The 23,384-nt window shown below is 37.1% G+C and overlaps 1 protein-coding gene and 1 pseudogene across 2 annotated transcripts; both read left to right on the forward strand.

Moving 5' to 3' along the window:
• The first annotated feature begins 387 nt into the window (after nucleotides 1-387).
• Nucleotides 388-13,118, forward strand: LOC122031269 (annotated as a pseudogene).
• A 4,773-nt stretch (nucleotides 13,119-17,891) lies between these two features.
• On the forward strand, nucleotides 17,892-21,751 carry LOC122032417 (serine carboxypeptidase-like 51). 2 transcript variants are annotated; one of them, XM_042591710.1, is made up of 13 exons: nucleotides 17,892-18,087; nucleotides 18,181-18,275; nucleotides 18,356-18,463; nucleotides 18,565-18,805; nucleotides 18,890-18,930; nucleotides 18,995-19,062; nucleotides 19,148-19,253; nucleotides 19,324-19,520; nucleotides 19,622-19,691; nucleotides 19,779-19,829; nucleotides 20,982-21,034; nucleotides 21,138-21,279; nucleotides 21,584-21,751. In XM_042591710.1, the coding sequence occupies exons 1-13, from the start codon at nucleotides 17,967-17,969 to the stop codon at nucleotides 21,653-21,655; spliced, it is 1,365 nt and encodes a 454-aa protein (XP_042447644.1). In that variant the 5' UTR covers nucleotides 17,892-17,966; the 3' UTR covers nucleotides 21,656-21,751. The 2 variants fall into 2 exon arrangements, with proteins under 2 accessions (XP_042447644.1, XP_042447643.1); XM_042591709.1 differs by having other exon boundaries at nucleotides 17,896-18,087; nucleotides 18,890-18,933.
• The last annotated feature ends 1,633 nt before the right edge of the window (nucleotides 21,752-23,384 follow it).

Below are 23,384 nucleotides of genomic sequence, written 5' to 3' on the forward strand. Positions count from 1 at the left end.
TCTTCTAAACAGGGTGAGATGGATGAGGATGATCGGGGATCAAGTAGGGAACAGTCTCCTGACCTTCATGACGAGGTAAGGGAGAGGGTGCGACAGATAGTTCGCGGTTGAATGATGGAGAGTGAGATTGCAGAACCAGCAACTAGGATTGGCCATAGTATTGACACTCATGGGGCGCATGGGCTAGGGGATCTTGAAAGGGAGAGAGTGAGATTAGTGAGAGAGTGGGTGATGACTAGTCAGCAGCCGAGAGACATCCGTGCTAGTCGGAGGGAGGAACGACAGAGGGAAAGAAATGAGTTTGTGATAGATAGCCAACCTGAGTGTGTAAGGAGGGAATTGCTGGGCTTGAGAGGCTGACAAGCTCGACTCGAATTAATCACAAGGATGGCATCGGAAAGCCAGAACGAGCTCCAAGCATTATCAGAGCATCATGCAGTCTCAGAGTTCTCTCACCGCAATCACATTCAAGGTGACAAAAGGTGAATACGCTTGCCCCCAGCGCCCCCGCCAACTCGTCCCAGGGCCAACACGGAGGAAGTAAATCACGGGCGGGTACTAGTCTTTGGAATAGTGACTAACACATAAGAAAGGCATTTACCTCAGCTTTGCCGAGATTCGAACCCCAGACCTCATGATGGCAATACCTCATGCGCTAACCACTAGACTCATCCGAGGGGGCATCCCCCACCGCAATCACATTCAAGTAATTTGATCATGTTATATATTTGTACAAATTACATAGCATCACTTGGGCAGTAAGGAGCTGACTGTCAGCAGGAACCATTCTGAAGGGTAACTACTTCAATAAAAGAAACAACCAAATCATATGACTTTACAGAAATGGTTGACTTCTATTCTGTTATAAAAGAATGATTAAAGTGCCAAAATTCTGTAAATCATAAATGTAAATTGCATGTTATTAGCATGTTGTTTGTTTGATATATGCATTGAAAAACTAAGATCTTTAATTCAAAATCAGTATAGTGATTTTAGGTTATAGGATAAGTAAGCATTATGTTTAGTTTCTTTAGGCTAGATTTTGTTTAGTTCTTAATTCCCCTTTGTTTGTCAAACTTATAGTTTGGGCTATTTTATTTCTTGTCAAGTTGTTTTTTCCTTTGTATAAAAAAGGTTTTATGTATCATTCTTTTGAAGGGACAAAGTTCTTGTCTTCTACTTCATTTTGGTGATTAATGTGAAGGGCTCCCGTCAATCCGTCCTAGGGCCAACACGAATAAACACATCTTTCCTAGAGTAGCAAGTTAGTTGGCAACAGCAAGGTACTTATTAATCTGTCAACAATTAGGTTGGAAGTGCTTGTGTTTCATGTGATAGAACCTAAAACTGATTTTTGTCAACCTTGTACAAATAGTAAGCTTAGATGGACTTCTATCAACCTGGTAAAGATAGTCTCTCCCTATCGAATCAAATGGCACCTTGAACACCTGATTGAAATCTTTGACATTGGTCTTGATTAATGTTGCATAGTCGACAATGGTCAATTCAGTCAATTGTCAAGCTTTGTAGTTGTTCTATTAGTCACTTTGTTGATGTCCTTTCTCCTTTATCCTTTTTCATTCTAATTTTGATGTATGATTGAATGTATAATGGTAATAATGATCAAGAGAGTAAAATGTTTTTTTTCTTTCTATTTACTTTCAAAAATTATACGGACGTCCTTGGTATTTACTTTCAATTAGAGAATGCCATTCATGATGAAGCAACAAGCCAGCCTGATTCTTCAGTTGATCGCATTTTTGTGATGGATCAATTTCAATTTTCAAGCCAGTAGTGTAACATATTTATTTAGCATCAACACTGAGGTCGAGGCTCAACCTAGTGAGGATGTTAACATTAACCAAACTGTAGAGAGAGAGGAGATACTTGAGCTGGAGAGTAGTCATCGTCATGATACTCATGATATTCATGAAACTCCTGCTGATGTTGCTGTGCAACAAGAAGATACAGGACAAGATAGATTAGGCTGGGAACCAAATATTGTTGTTACTATAGCTGATTGGCCTGAATCAACTGGGGAAATTAATGAGGATTTCAATGCAAACTGGCAGGAAAACATGGAACAGGATTGGCCACTGGAAACCGCTGGGCATGATTTTGAAGAAGATAGTCCTCTACTTGAAGTTCATGAAGAATGGCACGAGGATGAGCCTTCTGATACTGCAGAAAACTGGCAGGACGAACAGGAAGAACCAGCTACAGATCGAAGGCCTAGTCCAATTAGAAGAGCCAACATATTTATCCCTCCTGACGATGAACGTGTATACAGTGCGGAGCTTAGGGAACTCCTTAGTAGGTACGGCATATTCTTTTAGCTCCTTGTATTTAACCATCACTGGATACTGCACTTCTGTTACTGTTGTGCTGAATTACTTTGTTGCAGGAGGAGTGTTTCTAACCTTCTTCACAGCGGATTTCGTGAAAGTTTAGATCAATTAATACAATCCTATGTTCAACGACAAGGCACAACTCCATTCAACTGGGATATGGGCAGACCACTGCTTACACTTACACCAGTAGAAGATGGGGATGAGAGAAGGGATGGTCCAAATCAAGCTACTAGGAGGTCTAATGTGTTTCCACCACTATTTTTGCCTCCAAGATCACCACTGTGGCACTCTGGGATGCATCTAAACAATTGGGTGAGGCAAAACATGCATTGCTCAGAAATTGTGTGCAACCTTTCTTCTATAGTTACACAATAAGTATAGTCAATATAAACAACCATGAAACTAGTGTTTTGTAACTGTACTTGATTTCCAAATATTATTTATTGTTATCTGCTCACTTTTTTTGTGGTTTGTACTCTGAAATTTGTTGGTTTCATCATTATACCTTCCATTTCAATTGTATCCTTATCTCATGATTTCCATTATTTTTAAATTTTTAGTGGTCATGCGACTTTTTGTCTTGGATTTTTGGTAAATACAGTGTTTTGCCATTTTCCTGGATGGGCATCACTGATGTCATTTTAAGTGTGACGTTAAGGGTATTAGAAATATTGTTATATATCACGTGTTTTAGCATCCAAGCTAAACATAATGGTAATTTGTGCAGAAATGGGATGCTCTCAATGACTTAAAGGCAGAAATGGCTAGGATGCAACAGGGAATGAATAATATGCAAAGAATGGTGGAAGCTTGCATGGAAATGCAAGTGGAGTTGCAACGTGCAGTTAGATAGGAAATCTCTGCAGCGTTGAATCGGTCTTCTGGAGGTCAGTTTTATTTATTCTAAGTTTTGTCATTGAATTACTGCAAACACTTGTTCTCTTGAAGCCCCTGTGAAGATATTGATATCAAAGTTTAAAGCATTTTGCACCCAGCATTATCCCAAACCTCTTTATTGCATATTTGCAGCTCTTTCCACTGTATGGTGTTTTGTTTATGTTGTGCGGTGGTTTATATTTGGATAAAGATTAATATTTGGGATGTTAGAAAAAAAAAATCTATTAAGATTTTTCTTAATAAAAATCTATTAAGATTTTTTTTAATAAAATTCTATTAAGATTTTTCTTAATAAAATTCTATTAAGATTTTATATAATAGAATTTTGTTGTAATTTTTCATAACAAAATTCTGTTACGATTATATCGGGTCTGGGGTTTAGCATTATTTATAGGAATTATTGTAAGCCTATTGTACAACAACAAATATAAAATCATTAGATGTGATTCTCTTGTGTAGAGAGAATTCTAATAAAGGTTCGGTCGTTTTTGTGGAGTAGGCACGTCGCCGAACTACGGTAACTCTTCTTCTTCTCCTTCCTCGTGTTTGCTCTCCTTTTTTGCATCTTTGTCTTGTTGCTCCGCGTGATCTCTTTTCTCTCTTCGTCTTCTTTCGCGGTTTAAAGATTGAGAGGTGTTGCCCTCTCTTTGTGCAACAATTGGTATCAGAGCTACAAATTTTTGACGGATTTCTTCAACATGTCGGGGACGACTTCTACGAAATTTGATATGGTGAAGTTTGACGAAACCGAAAACTTTAGATTATGGCAGAGAAGGGTCAAGAACTTGTTACTTGTTGGTGCAACAAGGCATGGTGAAGGTGTTAGGAGAAAGAAAGCCGGAAAGCATAGAGAGATTGGATTGAGAAGAACTTCAGGCGAAGGCAGCAGCAACAATCAGACTTTGTCTTACAGATGACGTGATGTACCATGTAATGGACGAGGAGTCACCGGTGGTAGTTTGGCAAAAGTTGAAAAATCGGTACATGTCAAAGTCATTGACAAATAAGCTGTATCTTAAGCAAAAATTATTCGGGCTGAAGATGACAAAAGGAACCGATCTGAGCCAGCACATCAACGTATTCAACCAGATTGTAAGTGATCTGAAGCGGGTTGATGTGAAGATCGAAGACGAAGACAAGACGTTGATGTTGTTGAATTCTCTACCTTCATCTTCTACGTACGAGAATTTGGTTAGTACTTTGATGTGGGGAAAGGAAACTCTCAAATTGGAGGAGATCACAAGTGCGTTGCTAGGTTTTCACCAAAGGAAGAAAACAAGCGATAAAGTTTCCTAGGGAGAAGGACTTGTGGTAAATAGCAACCAAGAGCGTGGTAGAAATAAATCTCGACATGGATCAGGTAACAACGACATGACTCGTTCTAAGTCGAGAAGGAAGAAGGTGATAACGTGCTACAAGTGTGGAGGCAAAGGTCATATCAAGAGAGATTGCCCAGAGATAAAGAAATATGTTGCAGAGAACAAAGATAGTTCGACAAAGTCTGCAAACATAGTTGAAAAAGAAAATTCAGAGAGCGGTGATGGAGATATACTATCAGTTATGTCAAGTTCGGAGCAGTTGACGGATGCATGGATTTGAGACTCTGCATGTTCATATCACATGACTCCAAACAAGGAGTGGTTTGACACCTATAGGGCAGTGGATTCTGGTTCAGTATTGATGGGAAACGATGTGTCATGCAAAGTTATCGGCATAAGGAACGTTAGAATCAAGATGTTTGATGATGTGATCAGAACTTTATGTGATGTCAGATATATACCAGAGCTAAGGAAGAACTTGATTTCACTAGGCACACTAGATGGTATTGATTGCAATTACAAATCAGTGAGTGGGGTGATGAAGGTCAGCAGGGGAGCTCTGACGATAATGAAAGGACAAAAGGTAGCAGGAAACATCTACAAGTTGATAGAGACTACAGTTGTAAGTGGAGCCGCCTCAGTAGAGTTTGAATCAGACAGTACTGTCTTGTGGCATATACGGCTAGGACATATGGGTGAACGTGAGATGTTAAAACTTCACAAGAGAGATTTGTTGAAAGGTGTCAAGACGTGTAAGCTTGAATTTTGCAAATTATGTGTTCTTGGGAAACAGAGTAAAGTGCAATTCAAGACGGCAGCAAACAAGACAAAGGGGATTCTGGACTACGTACATACGGATCTCTAGGGACCAGCCAGTGTAGCATCACGTGGAGGGCACTTGTATTTTGTGAGTTTTACTGATGATTTCTCACGAAAGGTCTGGGTATACTTTATGTGTCACAAGTCAGAAACTTTTGCAAAGTTTAAATTGTGGAAAATTGAAGTGGAGAACCATACCAGAAGGAAGATCAAATGTCTTAGGTCAGATAATGGGACTGAGTACACAGATTCAAAGTTTCAGGAATTTTGTGAGTAGCATGGGATAATGAGACATTTCTTAGTTCGTAGGACATCTCAGTAGAACGGGGTAGCGGAAAGGTTGAACATGACAATCATTGAGAAGGCAAGATGTCTCAGGCTGAATGCAGGGCTTGCAAAGAATTTCTGGGCGGAAGTAGTTAACATGACATGTTATCTTATTAATAGATCACCAAGGGCAGCACTAGAAGGCAAAGTATCAGAGGAAGTATGGACAGGGAATCAAGTAGATTACTCTCATCTTCGAGTTTTTGGATGCCCAGCCTATATGCACATATCTAGTGAAGAAAGATTAAAGCTAGATGCGAAGTCAAAGCAGTGCATATTTTTGGGGTATTAGAAAGGAGTTAAAGGCTTCAAGCTTTGAGATCCTAAGGCAAACAAGGTGGTGATCAGTAGAGATGTGATGTTTGACGAGAAAGCTATGTTACAGTGTATTCAGGAAGAAGGAAAGGAAACACCACAAAGTAACATAGAAAAAGATGTTATGCAGGTGGAGCTAGAGACTCATGACTCTGATGATTCTAGCTCAGAGCATACGGAGCATCACACTATAGCTAGTGGTAGAACAAGACGAGTCGTAAAACCACCCACTAGATACGGATTTGAAAACTTGGTATCCTATACGCTTATCACTAGTAGCGGAGACCCTATATCTTTTCAGGAGGCGATACACAGTTCTGAGAAGGATAGATGGACGGGTGCTATGACAGAGGAGATGGAGTCATTGCATAAGAATCAAACGTGGGATCTAGTGGAACTTCCTAAAGGAGAGAAAGCTATAGGGTGCAAGTGGATATTCAAGAAGAAAGAAGCAATGTCAGAGGGAGAAGAAGTGAAGTTTAAGGCTCGGTTGGTAGCAAAGGGGTATTCACAGAGAAAGGGGATTGATTATGAAGAAATTTTCTCTCCGGTGGTAAGACATACGTCAATTAGAGCGGTGTTAGCTTTAGTGGCACATCACGATTTGCGTCTTGAGCAAATGAATATGAAGATGACATTTCTTCATGGATATTTGGAGGAGTAGATTTTTATGCCACAACCCGAGGGATTTAGTCAGCCCGGACAAGAGCGGTTGGTTTGCAAGTTGAAGAAATCGCTCTATGGATTGAAACAATCTCCTAGGCAATGGTACAAACATTTTGATTCATACATGATTCAAAACGGATATAGGAGATGTGAGTATGACTGCTGCATATATGTAAAGAGTCTTGAAAATGAATCACTGGTTTTCTTACTACTATACGTAGATGACATGTTCATTGTTGCGAAGAAGATGAAAGAGGTTGACAAATTGAAAAGACTACTGAGCAAAGAATTTGACATGAAAGATTTGGGAGAGGCCAAGAAGATTCTTGGGATGGAGATTCACAGGGATAGAGCTGTAGGAAGATTATGGTTGTCTTAACGTAGTTATGTGGAGAAGGTGCTGGATAGGTTCAACATGAAGAATGCAAAGTCGGTGAGCACACCCCTGGTGCATCACTTCAAGTTATCCAGTACACAGTGTCCAAAGACGGATGACGAGATCCCAGAGATGTCAAAGGTTCCTTATGCAGTGCTGTTGGTTGTCTGATGTGTGCCATGGTTTGCACGAGACCAGATTTGGCGCAAGAAGTTAGTATGGTAAGCAAGTTTCTCTCAAATCCTGATTGACCACATTGGGATGCAGTGAAATGGATTTTCAGATACTTGAGAAATACAACTGATTATGACATCATGTTCAGTAGACAACCGGAAGAACCTTCAGTTGCTAGGTACGTAAATGCAGACTATGTAGGAGATCTAGATAACATGAGGTCTACTACAGGATACGTGTTCACTATGGCAGGAGGACCTATTTGTTGGAAATCTATGATACAATCTATTGTTGCATTATCTACTATGGAGTCTCAGTACATGCAGCAACTGAAGCAGCGAAGGAAGCTTTATGACTTACAGGGTTGGTCAGAGAACTGGGTGTTCAGCAAGGTGGAGTCAAGTTGTTATGCGATAGTCAGAGTGCTATCTATTTAGCGAAAAATCAAGTGTATCATGCGAGAACCAAGCACATTGATGTGAGGTTTCACAAGATCAGAGAGTTGATTGCTTCCAGGGAAATTCAACTTGAGAAAGTTCACATTGCAGACAATGCTGCAGATATGCTGACAAAGCCAGTGACCACAGAGAAGTTTAAGCATTGCTTGAACTTGATCCATATCTCTAGATGCTAGAGGAAGGAAACCCAAACCCAGAGATCCAGATGGAGTTTTGTTCAGATACTCGTGTTCTTTGAAGGGGTGAATATTCACCAAGGTGGAGATTATTGAGGGGTGGCTCATATTTGGATAAAGGTTAATATGAGGGATGTTATGAAAGAAAAATCTGTTAAGATTTTTCTTAATAAAATTTTGTTAAGATTTTATATAATAGAATTTTGTTATGATTTTTCATAACAAAATTCTGTTACGATTTTATCGGGTCTGAGGTTTAGCATTATTTATAGGGATTATTGTAAGTCTATTGTACAACAATAAACACAAGAATCATTAGATGTGATTCTCTTGTATAGAAAGAATTCTAATAAAGTTTCAGCCGTTTTTGTGGAGTAGGCACGTCATCGAACCACGGTAACTCTTCTTCTTTCTCTTCTTCTTCTCCTTCCTCGTGTTTGCTCTTATTTTGTGCGTCTTTGTCTTGTTGCTCCGCGCGATCTCTTTTCTCTCTTCCTCTTCTTCCGCGGTTTAGAGGTTGAGAGATGTTGCCCTCTCTTTACGCAACAGTTTCCATGATGGATTGATAATCTTTTAGTGTCTGTGGTTAGCAATATATTATTATTTCTCTTATGCATATTATCTATTGAATGAAATTATCAACTCTTACTTTGCATAAACTCATGCTTTACAAGGTCTAGATGTAGACCCCCCTAATTTGTTCTCTTCAGTTGATGTTTGAAGCCGAAGTCCTTGACTTATTTAAGTAGTCAACCTCTTTTATTTTATTTGTTGTTCCTTTCTTTGGCGTGAAACATGTTTTCTGAAATGAAAACCAAATTGATTTAGAGCTTTTTCTTACTCTATGTCTACGATTGAGCTTAATCCAAGTGGATTACCTCAATCTACATTTTTTGGTATTTAAAAAGCTAGCTAATGTAAGTTTGCAAGAATTTTCATTTGTTTTATTTTGATAATAACCCAGGGCATATCCGCATCTTGCTTATGCTAACACCTGAAGCTAAAGTCCCACTCATTTCTCTTGAACCCCGTGATTGTTTTGATGTGATTAACGAAGTTGGTTAGATCTTGTTTTGTGTTTGATCCCTGTGTCTGAGTATGCAGGAGATTAGGAGCGTAGGAAGTCAAGCAGAAGTCGCAGCTAGCGAGAAGGACGGCACAGAAAGGGAGCCGACGGGCTCGGTGCGTCCGAAGGACGAGAGAACTGCGGAAGAGTACACTGGTGGGCGAGAAGAACATACGCGGCGTTCGAGGGACGTTAAGCCGGGACGGAAGCCTGCTCGAGGAGAAGTCCGAAAATTGGGTTCGGATGAGCCCTATTTCGATTGGTCAGAATTACCCAAAAGAACGGAGCTTCGGAAGTTGAAGCAAAGAAGTAAATGAGATGGAAAATCTGCTCAAGGCGCCTTCATCATGGCTTGAAGGCGCCTTCACCTTGAAGGCGCCTTCAAGGCTTGATGAAGGCGCCTTCAACTGGTCAAAAGTGATCGTTTGTGCGCGAATAGAGTTTATTCGCTGACTCGGTTGGAGACGCCTTGAACCCCTGTTGGAGGCGTCTTGGACCTTCGAGATAGAATTTCCAAAGGCTATTTAAAGGCCCCTGGAACTAGGAATTAAGTATCAACTCAGAACTAAACTCTGTAATCAATTCCTAGCAACTAGTGAGCATTCTAAGTGTGTAAAAAGGCTTCTCCGCCTACAGTGAAGGAGACTCTGCTAGTACGATCTTCGACTGCCTTGGATTAACAACCATCTTGGTTGTAACCAAGTTAAACTTCTGTCTCCTCTTTCATTTCTGTTTTAATTTTATTATTGTTGCTGTATTTTTGAGTTGAAAGCTTTAGGAGGGTATAGTTTAATTTTGTAGGCAATTCACCCCCCCTCTTGCCGGCCTCTGCTGCACCAACAATTGGTATCAGAGCCAGACCGCCTTAGAAGGACTAACCGCCGACTGAAGCACAACGATCAAAACGATGGCCGGAGCAAATATTCTTCCCCCGAAGTTCGACGGAGACTTCGCGACGTGGAAATGTCGGATGGAGGTATTTTTCAAGACAGAATTTGATATTTGTTTAATCATGAAATATGACTATGTAGTTCCAAAAGACAAAGAAGAATTCAACTGGACAAAGAAGGAACAGGCAGAATTCGTGGCCAACAGAAAGGCGGAATTCCACCTACTCAGCGTGTTGCCGCCCCAGGAGGTATGTCAGATCGGGAGCTACGATTCCGCTAAAGATCTCTGGGACAAATTCCTAGAGCTTCACGAAGGTACCTCGGAAGCTAAGCTAGCGAGACGCGACATCCTCCGGACCCAGTTAACGAACTTTCGGATGAACAACGGCGAGAAGGTATCGCAACTCCAAGTAAGGATTAAGGAGTTAATAACTCAACTAAGCAATCTTGGAGAAGAAGTATCGAACCAGCACTCAATCCGGTATGCGCTCAACGCCTTCCCCAGAATTCCAGAGTGGGCCTCCTTAGTAAATGCGTACTACATCTCTAAGGACTTCGAGGTAAGTACTTTAGAAAATTTATTTTCTACTTTTGAACTTCATGAATCTCGAGTTGCAGAGCCCAATGGAGTAGAGAAGACTAGTCAGAACATCGCCCTAAAGACAAGAATAAATGGTTCTGACTCCGAAGCCTCGATCGACGAATCTGAAGCTGCATTAATGGTAAGACGTTTCAATAAGTTTTTTAATTCTAATAAATTTAGATCGTAGACAAAGAGGCATCAGCAAAGAAAAAGAACGGTTCGTTGTTACAACTGCAACGAAGAAGGGCACATCAAAGATGACTGCCCAAAATTAAAGAAAAAAGAGAAAGAGAAGGTAAAGACAAAGTACAAGAAACCAGAATCCTCCAAGCACAAGAACCTGAAGGTCACTTGGTCAGATTCGTCTTCTTCCGAATCAGACGTCGAAGCCTTCTCAGGGTTAGCGCTAATGGCTAACCACCAGCTGGAAGAAGAGTCAAGCTCAGAGATGAGCATAGATGAAGGGGGAGGAACTTCAGACGAAGAAAGCGACGATGAAGAGGGAGCATCACCGAGTCAAGTACGTAATCTAACCCCTACTCAATCGTTTCAATTTATTAAGTCTCTTTCTAAAGATTTATTCAAATTAGAAAAAGAAAATGTTGAATTAAAATTGAACCTAGCAAAAGCATGCCCACTAGAAATGTATAATAATCTAAAATTAGAAAATGAAAAATTAAAAGTTGAAATTGAAGAATAATGATGCATACTTTAATAAATTTTCAAAATCAAAATTAAGAATTTGTGGAAAATTGAATTGGTATATAAGAAAACATCAGGGTCAACTTAGAAGAATACCTAAAGGATATGTACCTCCTAAGTTTTTGACCAACCCCGTAGGAAGGAACCTTTATTGGGTTCCAAAATCTTTGCTAGTTTAAACTTTTCTTTTAGTTAAAAGCTTACAGTGAGAAAATTAAACATTGAGTTTCTTTATGGAAGCTTTGTCTAAGAAAGTGGTTATTGCTCCAATAACCAAGAAGGCCTAGTGCCTCGCCACGACCTGGAAGCCGAAATATCGAAATAAAAATGTTTAATTAACTTTCTGATAAAAGCATTAAAATTATAATTAAACAATGCTTTGAAAAATTTTTAAACATTTCCTTATAAATTATTTAAAAAATTTTAAATTATCTAGAAAAATATTTCTTGAAAATTTTACGTAGAAAAATTCTCATTTCTGAAATTAGATTTATCTAAGCTAAATTTTTCTGAAAATAATATTAAATTTTCACTTAGCAAATTTTTTCAAAATAACTTATAAAATTATCTTTACCCCGTTTTTACTGTGATTAAAGGGGGAGAGAAAGATACAAGTTTAGGGTAAGAGAATTTTTTATTTTTTTCAAAACTCTGAGTTTTTTAAAATATTTTTGAAAAATTGTATTTAAACTCTTAATTAAATAGTTACCATTTTTATTTATTGCAAATTTATGTTTACCATGTTAATTTAGTAATTTTCTTTAAAATTACTGTTTTGTCTACTTTTACCCTAACTTGAACTTGGGTTGATGCACATCAAAAGGGATAAATTATTGAACCCCGTGGTTGTTTTGATGTGATCAACCAAGTTCGTTAGGTCCTGCTTTGTGTTTGATCCCTGTGTTTGAGTGTGCAGGAGTTTAGGAGCGCAGGAAGTCGAGCGGAAGATGCAGCTAGCGAGAAGGATGACACGGGAAGGGAGCCGATGGGCTTGGTGCGTCCGAAGGACGAGAGAGCTGCGGAAGAGTACACCGGTGGGCGAGAAGAACGTGCGCGGCGTTCGAGGGGCGTTAAGCCGGGACGGAAGCCTGCTCGAGGAGAAGGCCGGAAATTAGGTTCGGGTAAGCCCTATTTCGGTTGGCCGGAATCACCCAAAAGAACGGAGCTTCGGAAGTTGAAGCAAAGAAGTAAATGAGCTGGAAAATCTGCTCAAGGCGCCTTCACCTTGAAGGCGCCTTCAACTGGTCAAAAGTGACCGTTTGTGTGCGGATAGAGTTTTATCCGCTGACTCGGTTGGAGGCACCTTGAACCCCTGTTGGAGCGCCTTGGACCTCCGAGATAAAATTTCCAGAGGCTATTTAAAGGTCCCTAGAACTAGGGAATTAAGTATCAACTCAGAACTAAACTCTGTAATCAATTCATAGCAACTAGTGAGTATTCTAAGTGTGTAAATAGACTTCTTCGCCTACAGTGAAGGAGACTCTGCTAGTGCGATCTTCGACTGTCTTGAATTAACAACCGTCTTGGTTGTAACCAAGTTAAACTTCTGTCTCTTCTTTCATTTCTGTTTTAATTTTATTATTATTATTATATTTTTGAGTTGAAAATTTTAAGAAAAATATAATTTAATTTTACAAATAATTTACCCCTTTTTTATCGACCTCTACTGCACCAGCAATTTTCTCTCTTACAAATCTAACGTCAGGCTGCGGCACCATGCAGGCTCCAGTGGGGAAGCATCCGTGGATGGATTCAATTGGAGTCAAGTTAGACAAGGGGTTTGCTGTGTCTGTTGCATAATACAGGTTTGAATCCGTTATTCTATAGACAGTTTAAACCTCATTATGCTCACATTTATTTTTCCTCGCACTGAACAGATGTGGCCGGCCATATGTGCACATGCTCAAAGTGTGCTCGTGACTTAGTCAAAACTGGAGGTAACTGCCCCTTGTGCCGGCCACCCATTATCGAGGTGGTCAGGGCCTACTCGATTAACTAGTGTAAGAGCTCCCCTGTGATGAAGTGGAGAAAGCTTCTGCTTCCAGAATTTTGTGTATGGTAAGTTTTCTAAAATTTTTAATGTTTATATGTTCATAGTTCGCTGGGTGTTTTTTTAAAGATTTTTTCCCCTTGGTGTTACTTTCTTTTTTCGTTCTGTGTTGTTCAGTTGTGTTTTAGCTTGTTTGTTTATTTATTAAAAATTCATAGACACTTTGAATAGGAACTAGATAGTTTAATCTTTTGTGAGTTATCCTGGAGATACTACAATTACTCTTGGGACGTAGCGTAGATAGTGGATGTATGATATTTTTGGTATAATTAGGGTTATAAACAAGTGGAGCTGAGCTTTGGGATGTTCAGACTTATTTGATAAGGTAACCGAGTCAAGCCGAATTTAAAATGAACCAAGGTTTGGAAATGATTGTTCAAGTTGGGCTTGGTTTATTTTTTATAAGTTTAAATTTGTTTGAAGCTTAGCTCGAGCTTGGTTCGTTTAGATGCTATCAAACTCTCAAGTCAAAGTTGTTTGATTGTTTGAAATTTTTACTTGTTTGATTGGTTATTGACTTTGAGAATTTAAATTTATTTATTTATTTTATTTTATTATTTATTTAGTATATTGAAAAGAGTTTTTTTAATGAATATGGTTCATAAACATTGTTCACGAACGTTATTCATGAATGTTAATGAACTGAATTCATATGTGTTCAAGTTTACTTATATAACGAGTTGTTCAAGTCTGTATATGAGTTAACTTGGAAATGACAAGTGAGTTAGGTGAGTTGAGCGATTAAGTAGACATGAGGATATGAGTGATTGAGACATATTAGAAGGGTTGAGTGGATAATCCAAGTTGATTAAAGAATTTGAAAAATCATAAGATAGTTCACTTCAGCGAATTAAACAAGTTTAGTAGGTTGAATGGTGTGAATAATCTAATGAATGAGACAATTCAGACAAATCAAGTTAGGCAATTCGACTGAGCAAACTAGGTTAAAGGGGCCAAGGAAGTTGAAGATAAGCAAACAAGTAGGCTAGATTCCTTGGAATATTGTTTGAAATTGTGAACTAGAGAACAAATGCAAAGTGTTCATGGAGTTTAAATTTAGGTTTTTCAGTGTTGATAAAAAACAGCTCAAGGAATATGAATAAATTTTTGTGCAAAGTGTGATATCAATTATTTTTATCTTTTTTTCTTTGTTTAGATTATTCTAATAAAGAAGGTGAAGATTCTACCATGTCTTAAATAAATATTGTATTTTAAATAGCATAATTAGTTTAACTTGTGTAATTATAAAATTTATTCATCATCTTTTATCATTTAAATATATATACTCTCATTTTAATAACTCGAGAATTATCAATATCATGGATATCACATGGAATGAAACACTTTTAGCATTTGGATGATCAATTGCGTGAGTTTTCTACCCTATGGTCACATGGATATATATCACATATAGTAAGAGTCGGAGAAATAATGATCCCTATAAATGGATCTTCAACTTTCTCATGTGAAGATTGAGGAAAGATAACCAACTCTTACTTTCTCGGTTTATATTGATTGTAAATGCGTTACATAGATGTCTATTTTTTAGTTTGATGGAAAGACTTTTCTTACGCACACCTAACCCATTGAATAGATCCGTAATTGATCAAAAGGCGTATTTAAGATACACTTGTTATTCATTTTATCTCTCTCGTCAATCATTGTGGTGCTGCATTATAAAATCCACCATCACCACTTTGACGTTAGATTTCAAAAAATAACATCACTGTGGTGCTACATAAATCTTAAAATCAGTACCATTGCGGGTGATGTTGTATTTTGAAAATCAATACCATCCTATTTTCGAAGATAGAAGTTAAAGGAGTGTCAGTGGTTCTAGATTTAAAAAACTAGCACTTCAAATGTTTTGGAAAAAAAATGAAATTTGGTCCGTTGTTGGTGGGCGATTATACAAATTGTGAATAATATGTTAGTGTTTACACAACTTGATGAATTCTACATATTATCCTAAATCTTTGTTGTTTATTCAATGTTCTTGTTATTAACGTCTCCAAATGTAAACTAAGCTACCTTAGATAAATTCGAGAGGCGGAGATATACTAGCTAGCAACTAGATTCAAGTAGCTGTACAGTGAATTAACATGAAAATACTCGAGGATATTGCTTAGTAAGTGAAAGCCAATAAAACTATTGCATCAAATTGATTTATATTCCTCTAAAGCTAAAAGAAAGAGAGCTTGGCGTAATGATAAAAGTATTATCGTGTGACTTAGAGATCACAAGTTTGAATTTCTTGCTTGTCTTGGTCGATATAGGTCACGACTACTAACCTATGAAGGTTCAAAGGTTATTATTCAAGATCATTTACCTGTCCATCTCCAAATTTGTTATAGTTCTTGAGGCAAGAATTATCAAAAAGTTTTTAAAAATCAAAAGTAAGGAAGCTACAAATATTCGAAATATAACTCATCACATCACATAAGCAAATTTAACAGACGTGTTTCCATAAGAAAGGAAAATTTGTTTCCACATTTTCTTAAAAAGAGAAAGAAACCAAATCATGGCACCATATAATGCCATTTCTTCCTACATTAAAATTTCCATCTAAACATTTTCTCAATTCGATATATATGTATAATCCTATAATACATCTTTTAAAAATTATCAAAACAACCTCCCTTATAATATCATAACTAAAATATGAATCTAGTGGCTAGCGCATAAGATGTTATCATCATGAGATCTGAGGTTCGAATCTCGACAAAATCAAAGTAAATACCTCCTTTATTTACTAGTCACTAAGATTAGTAGGCGTCCATGATTTACCTCCTCCATGTTAATCCTGTGAGGAGTTGAAGGGGAGGTGCCCCTAAAATTTTTTCTTTACATGTATTAGTAAAAATAAATAAATGGTCCTGATCTATTTCATAAATGAGAACTATCTATCTCCCTCAATACTTATGGACCGCAACAGAGATCTCCAGAGATCTCCTCTCTCTCCACTATGGGAAAGAGAAAGTTATCCTTTAAATATTTTTATATATAAAATAATAGAGTACTATAGTAATAGAGTTATATTAATAGTATCCTTATATTTTAAATAAGTTTTACTAATATATTATTATTTATAATTATTACTACAATACCATTATGTTTTAAAAAATTTACATATAAATTATAATTAATAAAATATCTTCAAAAGACTCTACATTAATTTATAGCCGAATACCTTAATTAAAAGAAAAATATAATATCTTAATTAAAAGAAATTATTTTTCTTCATGCTCTTTATCGATAGTTTTAATTAATTAATTTTTATTATATGATAATTTTTTATATATATTTGTGATATTAACTTTTTTTACTCTCTTAATAAAATTTTTTGATCCGTCCTTATTCACATGATCTAATTGATCAAAAGATGATAAATTTGATACAATAGAACAAGAGATTTGATAGAGTTGGTATAATGGAGCAAGAGATTACTTCTTAACGGGTGTATGTTTTCGGAGAAAAAAAAATCTTCTTTTTTTCTAATTAATTTGACGATTGATTATAAATTGATCAAGTAATTTATCTTTTTTTTATTGTGGTAAAAGATGAATACGCTCGCTCCCAGTGTCCCCGTCAACCCGTCTCAAGGTCAACACAGAGAAGGTAAATCACGGGCAGCTACTAACCTTTGGAATAGTGACTAGCACATAAGGGAGACATTTATCTCGGCTTTATCAAGATTCGAATCCCAGATTTCATTATAATAACATCTTATATGCTAACCACTAGATCCATCCAAATAAACAATTTATCTTTTTGTTCATGTAACATAGGGACGTACTGTCTATGAAAGATTGGTAGAAGTATGTTTTTACATGAATCCTAGCTTAGGAGCTATAACGGAGCTCCTTGAGCTGCGTGGATGATGTGTCAAATAAAAAGAGCTCTCCCTCAGTCGGGGGAGCTCCTTTTACAAACTTTAGGAACGGTTCTGCTCTTTTGTTTTTATTTTTAAATTAAAATTATTTTATAATTTATTTTTTATGTTTTTGAAATAAATAAAATTAATAAAATATATAAAAAGGTCAATATTCAATGACTAATTTTTAAATTTTTTAAAAAATGCATCTATAAATGCATCTTTAATATTTTATTTTTTTTATTCATTCTACCCCTTTATACTTTTACTTTCTTATTCCTTCCCAACTATATGTATATTTTCATTCGAGATACATGGAAATTTCATTATTTCATTTACAAATGTGTTTGCTAGAGAAAACACATCTGCCTAAAATGCTCAAATTCATAAAAAAAAATATCCAATATTCTCAATTTTCTTCTCACACGTATAATACCTTCTATTTTTTTGTAAAAATATTTGATAGGTTCCATAATATTTTTAAAATTGATTGATGGATGAAAATTTATATCAAATATTATTTACATACATATTAAAAATAATAAATTTTTAAATAAATTAAAAAATATTCTATGATTAAAAAAATTTATTATTCTCAATACAATATATTAAATTAATATTTGAGATTATGAATATTATCGAAGGAAATAGATGAACAAAGTAAATTATAACTATAGCTCTTCGCATCGAGTGCTTTTGACACGTGTATTGATTTGTTTGGGGAAGAGCTGTCAGCGAGTTCGGATGAAGTGATAGAATTTCACCGTAATAATAACTTTTATAATTAAGTACATGAATAAAGACGGCCTTTTCGAGGAATTCTCTCTTTCACGACTTGTTGCCTACTTCCAATAAATACTCACTTTTTGCCTTCCCACATCGAATGACCCTCCCTCCCCATTTTTGTCTCCTCCTCCTCCTCCATGGCTAAATTCCTCCAACTCCTCCTCCTCCTCTGCGCCGCCGTCCACTTCACGGTCGTCGTCGCCGCATACGGCACCGCCGACGGATCCGAGCAGTGGGGATACGTCCAAGTCCGGCCAAGTAATCGATCTCCCTTCGCCGGTTTTCTATCGGGTTCACGCCTCAATCGCTGTTTTTGTTTTTGTTTTTGTTTTTGTTTTTGTTTTGATGCAGAGGCGCACTTGTTTTGGTGGCTCTACCGGAGTCCGCAGAGGACGGACGCCGGCCCGACGCCATGGCCGACCGTGCTCTGGCTCCAGGGCGGACCTGTAAGTTCACGCTCCTCCTCTTCGGAAGATCGACTTCGAGATCTCCGACTCTGATCTCAAGTTCTGTTTTCCCTCTCCAGGGCGCCTCCGGCGTGGCCATCGGGAACTTCGAAGAAGTCGGGCCGCTGGACGCCAATCTCAAGCCTCGGAAATCGACATGGCTGCAAAAAGCTGACCTCCTTTTTGTGGTGATTCACTCGACTGCTGTTCCTGCAGTTTTCTTTAATCAACGTTCGATCGATCTTGATCGTCTTGATGAGAAAGGGGAAAAACAAATTGGATTTGCCAGGACAACCCGGTGGGCACGGGGTTCAGCTACGTGCAGGACGAGAGCCTTTTTGTGAAGACCGACGTGGAGGCGGCCACGGACCTGACGACGCTTCTCAAGAAGCTCTACAACGGCAATGCGACATGGCAGAAGAGCCCGCTCTTCGTTGTGGCAGAGTCTTATGGAGGCAAGTTTGCTGTCACTGTTGGTTTAGCCATTTTCAAAGCCATCAAAGCAGGGGAACTGAAGCTTAAGTTTGGAGGTACCTTTTCTTCCCCTTTCCTCCATCCCTTGATTCCTTGTCCTCCCAGCCAAAGAAACAAGTTCAATTTGTGCTTATTGACAGGTGTAGCTTTGGGAGATAGCTGGATTTCACCAGAAGATTATGTGGTAAGCCATCATGATTTCCACTGTATTAGACAGACTGTTCATGCAAATTGTTGCACCGCAGTTCTCTTGGGGGCCTCTCTTGAAGGACGTCTCAAGGCTCGATGAAAAATCTGCAGATGAATCGAACAAGTGATGTGTGCTGTTCTCAATCACAGAATATTAAACTTAATTCTACCAAACTATTAACTATGGATGATCGTGTTGTTGATTTCAGCATGGCTGAAAAAATTAAGCAGCTGATTGCAAATGGGAAATACAGTGATGCAACAGATGCATGGAGTAGTCTTGAAGGCTATATCATTTCTAAGAGCAATGATGTCGTAAGTAACAAAAGGAACAGTTGTTAAAGATTTTTTTTTTATGACTCGACTTGATTCTGAACATTTGCAGGACTTTTACAATTTCTTATTGGATTCTGCAAGCGATCCTGTTTCACTGGCTTCAACTAAAGAAGCAGCAAGGAAGTTGGTAATGAAGACGTATACGACATACCTGAGCTCCAAGGCTTCGTCTTCAGATGGTGACATATCAACCCTCATGAACGGCCCAATCAGGAACAAGCTCAAGATAATTCCCAGAAATGTGAGGTATATTTTACATGCTCTTCAATTGACTCAGAGACAATTAGTCCATAGCATTCAGCTTGGAAAAGATTGGTGTAATAAACTTTTTGTTGTCTTAAATGTAGCTGGGGAGAACAGTCTGGTCTCGTCTTTAGTTATCTTTCTAATGACTTCATGAAGCCAAGAATTATTGAGGTAAACCACTAACTGAGCAATAAAATTAGCTACAGAGAAAGTTCATGTTCTGATCATGTTCCGTTTGAATGATCTGTTCTTTTACAGGTTGATGAGCTCCTTTCCCTGGGAGTCAATGTCACTGTTTATAATGGACAGGTATGAATTCATATCTCACCATATATGAAGGATTCAAAAATCATTTCCGCCACTCATTATAGATTTCCCATATTTTTAGAAAGTCTCCTTGAGATTCTCATATCCAGAAAAACCTTCAAACTAATAATAATGAGTAGGGGTCCAAAGAACACTATAAATTGGCTCTTTATTCGAATAAAGAAGAGGACATAAATAAGAATAAGATGCTTCAGGCATGCCAACTGCCAAGTACAAAACCACTTATTTAAGACAAAATAGCTTCCAAAAGATTTGTAAGAGGCAGAAAAGTAAAAAGTGGGAGTGAGATCTATTTATTTTTTATCTTCAACAGACTGAATTGGTTTTCTTCTTTGCTCAGTAGATTTCTCAACATAAATACAACTAATAACGCAAAAGAAGTCAAGAATACTACATAAATACTACTTGCTAAAATAACATTTAGTGGTCTCTTTAAGTTTGATCAATGAGTTATGAAACCAATTAGGTTGGAAACTCTAAGTACGTTGAAACAAAAAAGGACACTAAATGATCTCTTATCCTACCATTGCATGTGTTGTCAGATTGACTCTGTAATGAGGAGAAAGGTGGCAAAGTTGTTGACCAGCAGTACTGGTGAATAATAATGCAAGTGGACCACAAACTAAACTTTGTTCATGGAAACTAGTTGATAGTTTTTAGGGTATGAACATGAGCAATAGCCGATTGGCATCTCATATTGAAGACAAAACCTGACCTGTCCTGGATTCTGAACCTAGCCTATTAAAAGTGAATCCAGATTCTCTTCACATGTCAAAGTGTATTGAGGTGATCTTAAGTGAATAAATAATAATAATAATAATAATAAATGGCTTAGATGCTTTAGTTTATTCTGTGGTTCTTGGAAAGTGCCTGCCATGTTTAAGCAAGTTTCAGATTATAATTTGCTCCTCAATCTTTGATATGATGTTAGATTGAGCCCTCAAAATTCACACATGTAGTCATCATTGTCCCTCTTCATCATAACACAATGTAAATTTGTGAAACATCATTCAAAATTTATAATCTTTCCTTTGATAAACAAAATACATTGTTAAAAACAGAGACTATAGTTGCGCCATAGTATTTATCATTTTTTTATATGAAAATTGTAATATGCTCTGTTTCTGGGCATAGGTTGATCTAATTTGTGCAACCAAGGGCACTGAAGCATGGGTTCAAAAGCTGAAGTGAGAAGCATAAAACAATTTTTGAATTTCAGTCTATTATTCTCTTTATTTTCAACATGGAAATATTTCTCTGGTGAGAAATTTCCTACCTTTTTACTTGCAGATGGGATGGTTTAAAGAGTTTCAACAACATAGATCGAACGCCTTTATATTGTTCTTCTAGTGAGGAAGCAGAAGCCACCAAGGGCTTCCTGAAATCTTATAAGAATTTGCACTTCTACTGGATTCTTGGAGCAGGACATTTTGTAAGTACTCTTTCTTTGTTGGTAGTTTTACAGGTAAAATGGCTAAAAGCATCTTTTTATTTTAAAAAAAAAATCTTTCTATTTTCTAGATATATGATTTCTCTCTCAGATGCCAAGAAAAAGCATCTGACTATTCATTGGAACTTAATGCTAAGTTCAATTCAAGGAGAAGAAACCACTTATTTATCTCATTGCGATCGCCCATGGCTTGACTACTTTGAATAATTTGCTAACCAAAACATTTTAAAATTCTCTCTGAAATTAATTCAGCTAAAATTGGAGTGTATTCCTGTTCTTTATGCAGGTTCCAGTGGACCAACCTTGCATTTCCCTAAAGATGATTGCTGACATTACTAATTCTCCAGCTGCTTCTTAGCATTGATCATAAGTTTCCTGATCAAAGTCGCTCTTTTTATTTTTCATATCAATTGTTTCGGTGAAAAGGGAAAATAAGAAGAATTGTTCAAAATCAGACAATGATTTGTTTATAGTGATCAACGTGTTTCTAAATCATTGTGGGAGAACTACAATATTCCTGATATATACTGTGTGTTCTTCACCAACTACGTTTATGAAAGACTAGATTCAGGGACGACAACAAACAACAGCATCAATGACAAACAATGCTGAATTATATATGAGAAGAATCAACCACAAAACAGAACCAACATTAGGGCTATAAAAATAAATTTGTTCTTCAACTTGGTAAGAGCTGATTATTCAATATATACAAGATTAATTGAATAAATAAATTTGAAAAACTCATTAAATTAAATTAATAAGTTTGAACACATACGTATTGAGTTTATTAATATTTGTGAATTTTCATGAATAATATTCGTGAACAACGTTCTCGAGTAAACGTTCTCAAATAATATTTGTGAACTAAGTTCATAAATAAAACTCTTATCCACGTGTTAAATAAATAAATAAATAAAAATTTGAATTATAAAACCAATCAAATAAGTTTAAAATGTAAAAGTTTTAAACAATTAAACAAATTTAAATTAAGAGTAAGGAAACTAATCCAAATTTGAACAATAATTTCAACAACTTGGTTCACTTAGTACTGTTTGGGAGGGGATGAGGGAAGGATAAAGAAGAGGAGGGGAAACTTGAAAACTTATTTGGGAGGAAATGAGCTACGGAAAGGAAGGTAAGGAAGGGTAAAGCTTTAACCTTTCTTATCTATGAAATGAAAGAATTTCTTACCCGTCAATTTGGGGTGTAAGGAAGGGTAAGGAAAATTTAAAAAAATTATGTTCCAATTTTATCCATGTTTTATTATATTAATTCCAAAAATTATTGTTTTAGATATTCTTTGCGTCGTGATGAAAAATACTCACACTGTTCGACTCGCATCGGCCGATGCTCGCACTCTGTTGACGTCGACATCGACTTTGATGTCGACGCCAACTTTGATGCCGATGCTGACACGGATTTTGACATCGACATTGATTTCGACGCCGACTTTAACAAATGAGCTATAAATGTTTGAATGCATAATTCTTAACCAATAAATGTATGCAAAATGCATTAGGTTCTTGAACACCAAGTTTTTAATAAAAGTAAGGATAATTTTGTTACTTTATATATTTAACTTTCATTACCCTCACTTCCTCCCAAACATGGTAACACATATTACGTTAATGAACCTTCCCTCCCTCCCAAACAAGGAGAATATAAATACTTTATTTCTCCTCCTTTTCCCTCTCTTCTCCTCCCTTCCTCTTCCGTTAATGAATTTTCGCTCACCCCATCTAAACATAAGGTTAGGTTCGATTTAACTTGACTCAATTATCTTATCAAATAAATTTGAGCATCATAAATTTTGATTTGCTTGATTCGTTTACAATACTTCTTTTATCCGATTTACTATAAGATAGGATACTGATTTCTATCAACTTGTTATTGGTGGCAATAGACGCTACTAGTGTCCCCGCCAATCCGTCCCAAAGCCAATACAAAGGAGGTAAATCACGGACGGCTACTAGCCTTTGGAATAGTGACTAGCACATAAGGGAAACATTTACTTCGGCTTTGCCGAGATTCGAACCCCAGACCTCATTGGTGACAACACCTCATATACTAACTACTAGACCCAT

The sequence above is a fragment of the Zingiber officinale genome, chromosome 11A, assembly GCF_018446385.1.
Source record: "Zingiber officinale cultivar Zhangliang chromosome 11A, Zo_v1.1, whole genome shotgun sequence".
Lineage (NCBI taxonomy): Eukaryota > Viridiplantae > Streptophyta > Magnoliopsida > Zingiberales > Zingiberaceae > Zingiber > Zingiber officinale.

Excerpts from the sequence above, each read along its gene's own strand:
- LOC122032417 (XM_042591709.1), top strand. The coding sequence starts at position 17,967 with ATGGCTAAATTCCTCCAACTCCTCCTCCTCCTCTGCGCCGCCGTCCAC. Across the intron at positions 18,806-18,889 it reads ACTGAAGCTTAAGTTTGGAG|GTGTAGCTTTGGGAGATAGC; the intron begins GTACCTTTTCTT and ends GCTTATTGACAG. Across the intron at positions 19,830-20,981 it reads TCACTGTTTATAATGGACAG|GTTGATCTAATTTGTGCAAC; the intron begins GTATGAATTCAT and ends TTCTGGGCATAG.